The sequence below is a fragment of the Bubalus bubalis genome, chromosome 1 (genome assembly GCF_019923935.1).
Source record: "Bubalus bubalis isolate 160015118507 breed Murrah chromosome 1, NDDB_SH_1, whole genome shotgun sequence".
Lineage (NCBI taxonomy): Eukaryota > Metazoa > Chordata > Mammalia > Artiodactyla > Bovidae > Bubalus > Bubalus bubalis.
The window spans coordinates 91171963-91185276 of NC_059157.1; the positions used below are offsets into that span (position 1 = coordinate 91171963).

At 37.7% G+C, this 13314-nt stretch overlaps 1 protein-coding gene across 11 annotated transcripts in view; it reads right to left on the reverse strand.

Annotated features, from left to right (window-relative positions):
- Window positions 1-13314, reverse strand: part of SENP7 (SUMO specific peptidase 7) — a 184947-nt gene that overhangs the window by 10662 nt on the left and 160971 nt on the right. For 10 of the 11 annotated variants that reach the window (XM_044941267.2, XM_044941309.2, XM_006050463.4 and 7 more), the window contains 4 exons: window positions 8174-8296; window positions 3673-3765; window positions 2911-3035; window positions 1884-1936 (listed from right to left, as the gene is read on the reverse strand). In XM_044941267.2, the coding sequence (XP_044797202.2) occupies window positions 1884-1936; window positions 2911-3035; window positions 3673-3765; window positions 8174-8296 (394 nt within the window). The remainder of the gene's footprint in view (window positions 1-1883; window positions 1937-2910; window positions 3036-3672; window positions 3766-8173; window positions 8297-13314) is intronic. The other variant, XM_044941279.2, reaches the window with a different exon arrangement.

Here is a 13314-nt window from a genome sequence, read left to right on the forward strand (position 1 = left end):
CAACATTCATTGAATCATAGAGAAAGCAATGGAATTCCAGAAAAACATCCACTTCTGCTTCATTGACTATGCAAAAAGCCTTTGACTATGGAAAATTCTTAAAAGACATGGGAATACCAGAACACCTTACCTGTCTCCTGAGAAACCTATATGTGGGTCAAGAAGCAACAGTCAGAACGGGACATGGAACAACAGAATGGTTCAAAATTGGGAAAGGAGTATGTCAAGGCTGTATACTGTCACCCTGCTTATTTAACTTCTATGAGGAGTACATCATATGAAATGCTGGACTGGATGAATCACAGGCTGGAATCAAGATGGTCAGGAAAAATATCAACAACCTCAGGTATGCAAATGATACTACTCTAGTGGCAGAAAGTGAAGAACTAAAGAGCCTCTTGATGTTGGTGAAAGAGGAGAGTAAAAAAGCTGGCTTTCAACTCAACAGTCAAAAAACTAAGATCATGGCATCTGGTCCCATCACTTCATGGCAAACAGAAGAGGAAAAAGTAGAAACAGTGACAGATTTAGGCTCCAAAATCACTGTGGAAGGTGACTGCAGCCATGAAAAGACACTTGGTCCTTGGAAGGAAAGCAAGACAAACCTACACAGTGTATTAAAACCAGAGACAACACTTTGCTGACAAAGGTTTGTATAGTCAAAGCTATGGTTTTTCCAGCAGTCATGTACAGATGTGAGAGCAGGAACTTAAAGAAGGCTGAAAGTGCAAGTCACTCAGTCGTGTCAGACTCTTTGCAACTCCATGAACTATACAGTCCATGGAATTCTCTAGGCTAGAATATTGGAGTGGGTAGCCTTTCCCTTCTCCAGGGGATCTTCCCAACCCAGGGATCAAATCCCATCTCCCACATTACAGGCAGATTCCTTACCAGCTGAGCCACAAGGGAAGCCCAAAGAAGGCTGAGCACTGAAAAATTTATGCTTTTGAATTGTGTTGTTGGACAAGACTCTTGAGAGTCTCTGGACTGCAAGGAGATCCAACCAGTCAATCCTAAAGGAAATCAACCCTGAATATTGATTGGAGGACTGATGCTGAAGCTGAAGCTCCAATATTTTGACCACCTGATACAAAGAGCTGTCTCGCTGAAAAAGACCCTGATGCTGGGAGAGACTGAGGGCAGGAAGAGAAGGAGGCAACAGAGGATGAGATGGTTGGATAGCATCACCAACTCAATGGACATGGATTTGAGCAAACTCTGGGAGAAGGACAGGGAAGCCTGGCATGCTGTAGTCCATGGGATCACAAAGAGTCAGATATGACAGCAAGTGAACAACAATTCTTGCAAAAACTGATGAAATGATGAAGAATAAAAGTACATTTTCCCATAGAAATTGGAAAAGTAGCTGACCAAGATGATCAGATAAAGTACTAAATAAATGAATCTAGGAAGTTAAAGTAAGATAAACAGATGCAAAAAGAAAGACAATTTCCCTTGATATCTTTCCTATACCAACAAAATAAATCAAAGAATCATGCTGCTGCTGCTAAGTCGCTCTGTGCGACCCCATAGATGGCAGCCCACCAGGCTCCCCTGTCCCTGGGATTCTCCAGGCAAGAATAATGGAGTGGGTTGCCATTTCCTTCTCCAATGCATGAAAGTGAAAAGTGAAAGTGAAGCCACTCAGTCGTGTCCGACTCTTAGTGACCCCATGGACTGCAGCCTACCAGGCTCCTCCGTCCATGGGATTCTCCAGGCAAGAGTACTAGAGTGGGCTGCCATTGCCTTCTCATAAATCAGCATAATTTAATCATATGGTCCACCTGTATCTGTCATAGCCTACCTAGCTAAGCCTTATTTAAGAGAGAGAATTGTTATATTCATGAGTTTTCCTCCCTTCACATTTATAAAAACACACTTACTTGAGAATCTTCTGTACCTGAGGACAGTGCGGAAGAAGTATGCAGATCATTATCTAGTTAGAAATAACAAAACAGTTATGTGTGTTTATTTTATGTCTACTACAAAGCAGTGGGATAAAAAATGTAATGTGTATGCACACTAGTAGTTAAAGGAAAAAAAATACCTGGGAACTACTCAATTTTTTTTAATGGTTAATATTACAAAAAAATTCAAGTGATAGATAAAACAGACAATGCTTAATTAGCTGTCATCAGACAATACATAAACCCTACAGCCAAATCTTGAAATACCAGTTAGCTGGGCCAATTTCCTATAAAAAGACAACCTTCATAGAATGCTCATTTATCAAAATCTCTGCTGTTTTAATGCAGAGGTCCATTAATTCGCCTAGTAATAATTCTTCTAACATATGATCATAGGGTATTGCATAAATAAACTTTTACAGCACAGGAGAATTAGACAAAATTGAAAATAATCAGTTATTTTTTCAGCTTTTCTTTCTCCCACAAAAGATACAGGCTTTGGCTAGTATTAATGTTAATGACTAATATTAATTGTGCTTGCTGCTTAGGCTACAGCTATAAAATATAGTTTGATTTTTTTCTCAAAGAAAGTAGGCTTATATACCTACTTAAGATCTATCTGGGTTGCAACATAAAAATCATGGAAGAAAGAGACCCCTATATTACCTAATAAAATTACAAATGTCAACACAACCTGTCTTGATTTATACTAAGAGAAAGAAAAAAAGGGTAGATTTCAAGTTATGCCTGAAGATACATGATATGAATTCTTAGCAAGAATATTTTATAAAAAGTGCTATGATAAACTTGATATAACAGTATAACTTGAAAATTACATTTTGTTTATATATGAGTCTACATGAAAACTTCAGATATTTCTTCTAATAAACTAAATGATAAAAAATTATACTATTTATACTACCTTTCAACCTCATATTGTTCTCTATTATCATTTTAACTTTACCATCATTATTAAAAATATGATCCACATTAAGTTTATCACCTATTGTTCTGCTGTCATGGTGGGATTCCTCAGCCTGGGAGTGCTGGGGTATAGTTTGTGGAAAATCTTCATACACAACTTCTTCTAACCATGGAAAACAAATGACTGCAAGATACCAGTGAGACCTGTTGAAAAAGAAATATAATCTTAACACAAAATCTAAACAATATAGAAGAATATGTTCTAGAACTATAGCTGAGAAGGTGGGTATGACAAATATTAAATCTGAAGAAGTTCACTGTAATACCTGAACAAACATTTCACAACTAATTTTAAAAAGTACTACGACTTCTTAGGCTAAAATCTGAGTAATTCAAACTTACTTTTATATAATTAATATTTCCTGCTGAGGATTTGCTTTAATAAATAAACAGACTTACAGCATCATCTTTTTTTCTTTTAGTGCTTAAAGAGTTTGTTCTCTTAAATATTTGAAGATTCACCCTGAATGCTTTTCCTTTTTTGTTTAGAAAATCTTTTCTTGAGTACCCCTCACCTCCAAAAAAAAAACTCTATGCCTCAGTCATTATAGTCTTGTGGGCATTTGTCATTTTATTTTTTTCACTATATACAACATCAGCACTGTCAAACCAAAATCCAAGACAAATAATCTCATTTATTTTAGCTACTTCCTTAGAAAAAATTTAAATGTAACACCTTGATTGATATACCCATACTTTTTTACTGATTACTAATCTAAAAATGCACAAAGTACTTTTCTCCACCCTCCAATTTTTAAAAAAAATAATCTGAAATACTCACGACTCATTTACAGGCACAAAGATGTAATCTTTGTTAAAGATGTTTATGTGACGAGTCCATGTTCTTACTCTCTTATGTCTTCTCTGAGCCATTCTGGGAATAAAAAGATAGATATATTTGGTAGACAAAAAATTCAAAATTTAAGATAAGAATTTCAAGAGTCATTTTATACACTGAAAAATGCTACTTTTAGTTTATTTAACCATTTTCTTCAAGATACATAATATTTAACAGACTGGAAAATGTGCTTTTATTAACATCTGGCTGTTTTTAAATATGACCGCTATTTACAAACATAAAATAATGGATAAGAGAAAGGCAGCAATTCATAAAATGCTCTAGAGATTCTAAAAGTGGGAACAACTGAATATGAACAGCTATACCTATTTATTCTGATATAAAATACTATCATTAAACCTTAACAGAACTGTCTAAATGTTGTATGTGTAATGAGGGAGTTGTTAAAACTTAATGGAAGAGGAGGGATGAGGTATATATTCTTAAATTTTTAAAGATGAAACTCTTCTCCCTTTATCTCATTTATAAGAATATTATAGAACAAGGAATTCCCTGGTAGTTCAGTGGTTAAGACTTTGCTTTCCAATGCAGAGGATGCAGGTTCGATCCCTGGTCTGGGAGTTAAGATTCCACATGCCTCCTGGCCAAAAAACCAAAACATACAACAGAAGCAATATTGTAACTAATTCAATAAAGACTTTAGAAATGGTCCACATCAAAAAAAAAGAACATCATAGGACAACGAGTTAAGCATATGCACCATCCATCTTTTATTTTATTTCTTTAATATTGGATTCCTAATAATGAAAATCACTCACACTGCCCTAAAGGAATTTACAAAATAATGAAGACAGAAAAAAAACTACAACAAATAACTAAAATGTAAGTTTCATAAGGGATACAAATGAATTATGGTGATGGCATCTAAGAAAACCATCAAGAGAAAGGTTGGCACACACAAATAATAGTTCCTTTTCTTTATGTCATTAGGGAGTTAAAGAAGGAAGATATCAAACCAAGTTTGGATGTCAAAAAAGGTTCTAGGAAAGGGATGGCATTTCACAGTTGCGAAAAGGAGGTTATGGTATGACATTTGGCTCAGTCATAGGAAAGACCTCTTTTTAGTTAGAAAATTAAACAAACAATGGTTTGTTCTTATATATTTATATACCAAGTAACACAGGAAACAGATATCTTTGCTCTATCCCTGTCCATGAGAATATCTAACCAAACTCACGGGAGTAGATGTTGGGAGTAAAATGGAATCTAGAATGGGCTAAAAGATGTGGTAGGAATCAGACACTACGCAAAAGAACAACTTTGTAAAATAATGAGTCATATGTTTACCAATTTTCTTATTTCAAAGTGATCCAACCATTACAATGATTATAAATAATTATTTTTACCTAGTACAAAATCTCATTGTTTTCCATTTGAAAAATCTTAAAAGAGACAGCTGGTTTTCTTTTGTTTTATGTTGGTATTTGATAAATTTCCTGATTATGCTAACCTTACGTCACTGGGAATACATCAGACATTGGATGGAGCAAGGATGATAAGAGGGAATATAGGGCCACAATATAATCTCTTACACTCTGTTCCTAACTAACTGGAAAATTCTCAATTAAATGTCTAACAGTTCCCTCCTTGCTCAATAACATACATTATTATCTTTTGTTTTGAGTTCCTAGTATGTTCTAAGAACTGAGCAAAATGTACCAGGTATAGAGTAGAAAAAAAGACAGATGCAGTCCCCGACCTTATGGAGCTTATATTTTAGAATGAGAAACTGAAAAGAAAAAAGCAAATATAAAAATTATTAGAAATAGTTTTAAAATAAACTAAGAAGTACCAGGACAGAAAAAAAAAAAGTGCCAGGAGAAGGAATTTCTGTCAGAAAACAGCAAAGAGCTTAGCATATTCAAAAACTAAAAGGAGGCAGGCTGAGCTGAAGTATAGTAAATGAAGGGAGAGGAAGTTGTGAGATGAGTTTAGGGAGATGGACAGAATTGGATCTTGCTGAATCTCATAAACCAGAGTGATGACTGTGTCTATCATTTAGTCTGCTATTTCCTAACGTTAATAGCTTGAGCTTCCTGTAGGTTTCATTGGCCATAAATTATGGTTTGTATCCCTTGCAAGTTTGTTTCTGGATTCTTTTTTTTTTAAGCCAATTTGTAGGGGTTCTTTGTGTGAATACTAAATATATACACATTAGCCAAGCATTAGGATGAGTATTGGTGTGTGTATATGTATGTATGTGTTCATATGTATATGGGTATGTGTATATGAAGATATATTATGCATAAGATATATGTAATATCTCTCTTACCCTGGAAGAAGTCACTCATCTAATTTATTTTTGTCTTATGTTTATATATGATCAGGCAAATAACATCTAAGTTTTTTCTAATTTTTTAATCAAAAACAAATTTTTAATACAGCAGAATCTACATTTTCATTTCCTCAGTTTCTAAGTAGGTATGCCAACTGCATAATCTCCACACTGACTAGTAATCTTAACACAAAATGTGGGATTAAGTGTAGGGTGCCAACCATCAATTTCAATACACATAAAATAAAAGAGGAGGGCATGAGAAATGTTAAATATCTAATTTGTTTACTACATCCTCCCCTTCCATATATCCCCCTCCGTTAACCCTAATTACAAGGAATATTTTCAAACTGTGATTTTCTTCTTAGTTGATCCTGGAAGGCCTTGTCTACCAGCACAAATTTCAAACCTATAAAGACACTCAAAATACGGATGACCACACATTCCAGTTTGTCTAGGTATACAACCAATATACACAGGTTGCCCAGTGTAGCTATTAATAGAGCCTCCTTTTATTCACTCAAGTGTTCCAATTTAGACCATAAATTATACAGCTGCAATACTATAAATAAGAGAAAGAGCTTGAACTTTGACATCGGAAAGCTATATCCAACTTCTGATAACTTATCTAACTTTTTTAAGCTTCAGTTCACAACAATGGCCATTTATCTCATAAGACTATTGTAGAATCAAACAATAACCTTATGTTCACTGTCCTGGTTCCAAGCAGGTACTCAATAAATGTTAATACTCTCTCTATTGCTATTCTTTTTCTCCAACAATGCAACAAACTCAGTTTACCCATTTAATCCTCTTTTTAGTTGCTTATTGCTCCTATTATTTTAATGGAATGAAACAACTCTCACAGCCATCTTATTGAAGGCCATCAAGTAAAACAAAAACATCTCTGGACTAATGGTTAAAAGATAAAGATTTAAGTACCATCAGTCTGTCACTTTATCAGAATTCTGACAATCTTCATTGGCCTGCTTCCTCATCTGAAAAATGCCTTACATATCTAAAAGCACTGTTTTGGGGATAAATAATGTATAAAAACATACCTTGTAAAGTGGTAGACAGATGTTTACATTAACTTTTAAAAAAAATAAAAACTCTTAATTTTATCATATGCCTACCACACAGATTACCACACAGAGTATTAGGGGTGGGGAGAAAGATGAAATGGCTCTCTGCTCACAACTATTCAAGTTACTGCTAAGATTAAAAAAAATCACTCCTTCTTGTTTTTTGCCTATCCCTAACCACTGCTCAGACCCTGATGCTGGGAAAGACTGAAGGTGGGAGGAGAAGGGGATGACAGAGGATGAGATGGCTGGATGGCATCAGTGACTCGATGGACATGAGTTTGGGTGGACTCTGGGAGTTGGTGATGGACAGGGAGGCCTGGCGTGCTGCAGTCCATGGGGTCACAGGGAGTCGGACACAACTGAGTGACTGAACTGAACCACTGCTCTGTAAGTTCTAGAATTAATCAAAAAAATACTTGGACAGAAATTCAGCTAAATTGTGGGGACAAACATAGTATTTTTTATAATGTTACCTCAGTTTAATTAAATAGTAGTATGTTAGTGAGAGTCCAACCAGGAAAACATAAATCATATATATTTAAGACAGATAAAATGTAATGCAAATTATTGTCTACAGTGGTGACAGAAAAAGTGCAAAGCCACAAAAGACAATCAGTGAGGCAACCAGAGCTGGGCACAGTAGGACAATGCTACACCCAATGCTGAAGGGGAGAGTGAAGAAGTAGTGGCTCCAGACGGAAGTTAGAGCTCTGCCTGTCCAGTGAAAGAAGGGCCCACAAATGAACTAGAATCACTATCATAATAACTGCCCAAGGCAAAGAGGGTAAGAAAGAAACATCCTAACATCTTTCCTTGCCATCCAACCTCCAATATTTCTAACAGACAACTGGAAATGCAACCTGCACGAGTCAGCCTCCCTGTGATGAGGAACAGAACAGTGGAAGGGTGAGAAATGCCTTTCAGAACAGACAGGCCCAAGACATGCACAAGTGGTAATACTGCTCACTCTAGGAAATACAGTAAGAAGGTATTTTGCTAGGAGCATCAAAATAGTAATGCTTTCCTCTTAAAACTTAAGTACATTGGAAGACTGACTTACGAAAGATTTGGATTATCTTCTGTTAAATTATTTTCCTTTCTTGTCAAGCATTTGTAGAAAAAGCTACTAAAAATATGACTTCGTTCAACAAGTTCATCTGATGCCTTCTCCAATATAAGATACCTATAAAGTAACAACACCACAAAAGTAAGTTATTTTTAGATTTTGCCTGGTTTTCCTCCAATTATTTTATGAGTTCTGAAAATCTTCATTTGTATGTCCAATTAGAGTCAAAGCAATCTTGCAGTTTGCTCTCATTTCAGATCTTTTTTGTTGTTGTTCTTTAACTACCTTAACCTTCTATCAAGGTCAATTAAAGCAGAAATTTTCCATTTTCTCATTCTTTTACTTAACACGTATTTCTTAAGTTCCTAGTATGTGCTAAGTACCGTATTTATACTAGCAACATTAAATAAGAGGGGGAAAAAACAAGTTCCTGGCCCCAGAAAAGTGAGGGTAAAAAGGAAATATTAATCAAATCATACAATCACATATAAAACTAAAACCATGACATTCCTAAATAAATCTAGAGAAACTTTAATAACTCTTGAGACACTACTAATCGCTAAATCCTTAGTCCATTTCCATATAAAACAATTCAACACAAGCTTCTATTTCAATCGCTTAGTGATTAAATCTCTCATATTTACAGAACTCTGATATTGTTAATAGTTTAAAAAGGTTCAAAAATGACCTTGAAATTTCTTTTTTAAAAAAAGCATAAAAGACAAATTCAGTTTGAATTTTTTTTAATGTGGTCATGCAGAGCATATACTGTGTGAAAAGAGACACAAAGAATGCCTTTGGTGTGCTCCAAGTATTCTTTTATCTTAATCTGAATGATGATGACATGGATACATATATATGTGAACATTCATGAGCTGTACACTTAAAATTTGTGCACTTCCCTACTTGAAAGATATTCATCAATTTTAAAAATAATTAGGAAGTAGTTTAAAAAATTAACATAGGATCCCCTCTGAAAAGAATTCAAAGAGACAGAGATACAGGCACCTCTGTGAAAAAAAAGTATAGAAAAATACTATTAGAATCAAATTATAAATAAAGTTTTAGTAATTATTTCCAATAAAATATATCAAAATTAACACCAAAGATGATCTAATATATCTCATAACATATAAATTTGACACTACTTAGGGCTACAAAACTTAGTAAGATGTAAGATGCTCAACCTTTAGAAGGAAAAATCATCATAATGCCACCAATAACTTTAAAATAGGGCAAAATATTATATGAACCATAAAAGAGATACAAAAAAAGATATTATGAGAGTTAATAATACCTGTTTAATCAGGAAAGGTTTTCAAGAAGGTAACACTTGTGAGGAAGGGGAGTAAAATTTCAAAGGGGAATAAAATTTTAACATGTTAAGATAAAGAGGAGAATATTCCATGAAGCAAGAGTAACAGGGCATTAAGGCAGAAGTGTGACTAAGGAATGGGCTTTGTTTAGTAGACTGTTTATAATTTAATTTTGCTGGAGACCTGGGTTCGATCCCTGGGTTGGGAAGATCCCCTGGAGAAGGAAATGGCAGCCCACTCCAGTATTCTTGCCTGGAAAATCCCATGGACCGTGGAGCCTGGTAGGTTACCATCCATGGGGTCACAAAGAGTCGGACACAACTGAGCGACTTCACTTTCACTTGCTGGACTATTCAATAGGCACAGGGTTATTAGTAAATGGCAGAAAATACAGATTAGTGTCATATTATCAAAACACTCAAATGCTTGACTGAACTCACTTTGACAGGTAATAAGAAATTAATAAAAGTTTCTAATGAGAATTGCATTCATGAAGTGGTTTATGAATAATAATGGTGGTAATAATATACTTAACAGAAAAACAAAGACAAAGGATATAAAAAAATAATTTAGATAAGATAAGTATACTAATGGAGAAGGCGATGGCACCCCACTCCAGCACTCTTGCCTGGAAAATCCCATGGACGGAGGAGCCTGGTAGGCTGCAGTCTATGGGGTCGCGAAGAGTCGGACACGACTGAGCGACTTCACTTTCACTTTTCCCTTTCATGCATTGGAGGAGGAGATGGCAACCCACTCCAGTGTTCTTGCCTGGAGAATCCCAGGGACGGGGGAGCCTGATGGGCTGCCGTCTATGGGGTCGCACAGAGTCGGACACGACTGAAGCGACTTAGCAGCAGTAAGTATACTAAAAAGATCGATGACAGAAGACAGATAAATGAATTTGAGAGATGAAATCTACTACTCAGGCAACTGAGTATGTAGAAAAGAAAGAGAGGGTGAAGAGTCAATGACAATGGAAACTTCACTTCCAGCCCAGACGGAATAAGAGGGATCAGATTTACACTCCTATTTGAAACAAGCAAAAAATCAAACGAAATACATGGAGCAATAGTTTTTAAAACACGGCACATCAGCAACAAAGAATACTGACCCTTGAGAGATGGTCAGCTCCATAACTGCCTCAGCTTACTGCCTTGATACATTTCAGATTACAACACAGAAAGCAATAACCCAGGTGAAAGATGTAGACTCCCTGAGTTTAGGAGATGCTGAGAGTCAGAGTTTGCAGATCAGAATACTGGAAAGGAAAAAGCAGTGTAGACAGAAAACTCCAAACATATGCAGAGCATCCTCCTCAAGAATTTAGCAGAATACTGATCACTGCATTACGTAAGGAAGACACTTAAGACTGGAAAAGGAACAATCTGAAAAAAGTAGAGAGAATGGTACCCAGCATTCATTGCAGGAATACTGCCTGTTGCTACCAGCCAGGCTGGAAAACCTCATAATTCATGAGAAACTGAGTACCGTATTCAGAAGGATCTTTCCTCAGTAGTGGGGATTAATCTGTTGGTCTTACCTAATAAGTCTTAAAAAGCAAGAGTTTAAAACCACTGAACTGTTTCCAAATCAGTTCAGTTCAGTCTCTCAGTCGTGTCTGACTCTTTGCAACCCCATGGACTGTAGCACACCAGGATTCCCTGTCCATCACCAACTCCCAGAGCCTACACAAACTCATGTTCATTGCATTGGTGATGCCATCCAACCATCTTTTCCTCTGTCGTCCCCTTCTTCTCCCACCTTCAATTTTTCCCAGCATCAAGGTCTTTTCAAATGAGTCAGTTCTTTGCATCAGGTGGCCAAAGTATTGGAGTTTCAGCTTCAACATCAGTCCTTCCAATGAATATTCAGGACTGATCTCCTTTAGGATGGACTGGTTGCATCTCCTTGCAGTTCAAGGGACTCTCAAGAGGCCTCTCCAACACCACAGTTCAAAAGCATCAATTCTTCGGTGCTCAGCTTTCTTCACAGTCCAACTCTCACATCCATACATGACCACAGGAAAAACCATAGCTTTGACTAGACAGACCTTTGTTGGTAAAGTCAAGTCTCTGCTTTTTAATATGCTGTCTAGGTTGGTCATAGCTTTTCTTCCAAGGAGCAAACATCTTTTAATTTCATGGCTGCAGTCACCATCTGCAGTGATTTTTGGAGCCCAAAAAAACAAAGTCTCTCACTGTTCTCATTGTTTACCCATCTATTTGCCATGAAGTGATGGGACCGGATGCCATGATCTTAGCTTTCTGAATGTTGAGTTTTAAGCCAACTTTTTCAGTCTCCTCTTTCACTTTCATCAAGAGGCTCTTTAGTTCTTCCCTTTCTGCCCTAAGGGTAGTGTCACCTACATATCTGAGGTTATTGATATTTCTCCCAGCAATCTTGATTCCACATTGTGCTTCATCCAGCCCAGCATTTCGCTGATGTACTCTGCATATAAGTTAAATAAGCAGGGTGACAATATACAGCCTTGATGTACTCCTTTCCTGATCTGGAACCAGTCTGTTGTTCCATGTCTAGTTCTAAATGTTGCTTCTTGACCTGCATACAGATTTCTCACAGGTGGGTCTGTGGGGAGTTTTGGAATCTCAGAAGGCAACATAACCAGGAGAGAAAAAAGAAAACCCACAGAATACAAGCCTAACTGCAACTGTGGAAAAGGAACTTTCCCACGAAAGGCTCTAACCTAACAACCTAACGCACAGCCTGGCTTGCTGACAGAACAAAGGATTGAGTGAACACCAAAGGAGAGATAGCAGGCTGCATACTGGCCCCTCCCCGCCCGGAGGCAGAGAGGCAGGCTTTCGACAGCCAGAGCTGGAAGGCAAGGGGCTGCTGTAATCTAAACCCCAGAGATGGCACCTTCCATCAAACTGTGAGCAGGCTCCCAGCTGCTAACCAAATTTTCCTGAGATCCTGGATGGTAGACAGCCACCAGGAGGGTTGCAGCCTGAGATCAGCTCTCCAGGAGACATATGGCACATCTGAGATAGTGCTCTCATGGCACACCCAGGAAACCAAGCAGCCGGGACCAAGGAGGTGATTAAGACCCACGGCCCACCTAGGACAGTGCACTCTCCAAGAACCTGGTGGCTTGAGCTGCTCAGACCTGGGAAGTGCACAAAATGCATGCCCAACCCACAGAGACTGAGCCAGAACTGTGTCTGAGTGTCTCCTGTGGAGGTATGGGTTAGCAGTGGCCTGCCCCAGGGACAGGGGCTCTGCATGCAGCAGATCTGGGTATGGCATAAGCCCTCTTGGAGGAGGTTGCCATTAGCCCCACCATAGAACCACCAGAACTTACACAGGACTGAGGAAACAGGCTCTTGGAAGGCACAAACAAAACCTTGTGTGCATCAGGACCCAGGAGAAAGGAGCAGTGACTCCACTAGAAACTGACCCAGACATGCCCATGAGTGTTCAAGAGTCTCTGGAGGAGGCATAGGTCAGCAGTGGCCTGCACAGGGTGGGGGGCACTGAGTGCAGCAGTGCATGCATAGGACCTTTTGAAGGAGGTCACCATTATCTTCATTACCTCCACCATAGTTTGGCCTCAGGTCAAACAACAAGGAAGAACACAGCCTTTCCCATCAACAGAAAACTGGATTAAAGATTTACCCAACATGGCCTCGCCCATCAGAACAAGACCCAGTTTCCCCCTTAGTCAGTCTCTGCCATCAGGAAACTTCCATAAGCCTCTTATCCTTCTCCATCAGAGGGCAGACAGAATGAAAACCACAGTCACAGTCAACTAACCAAACTGATCACATGGACCACAGTTTTGTCTAGCTCAATGAA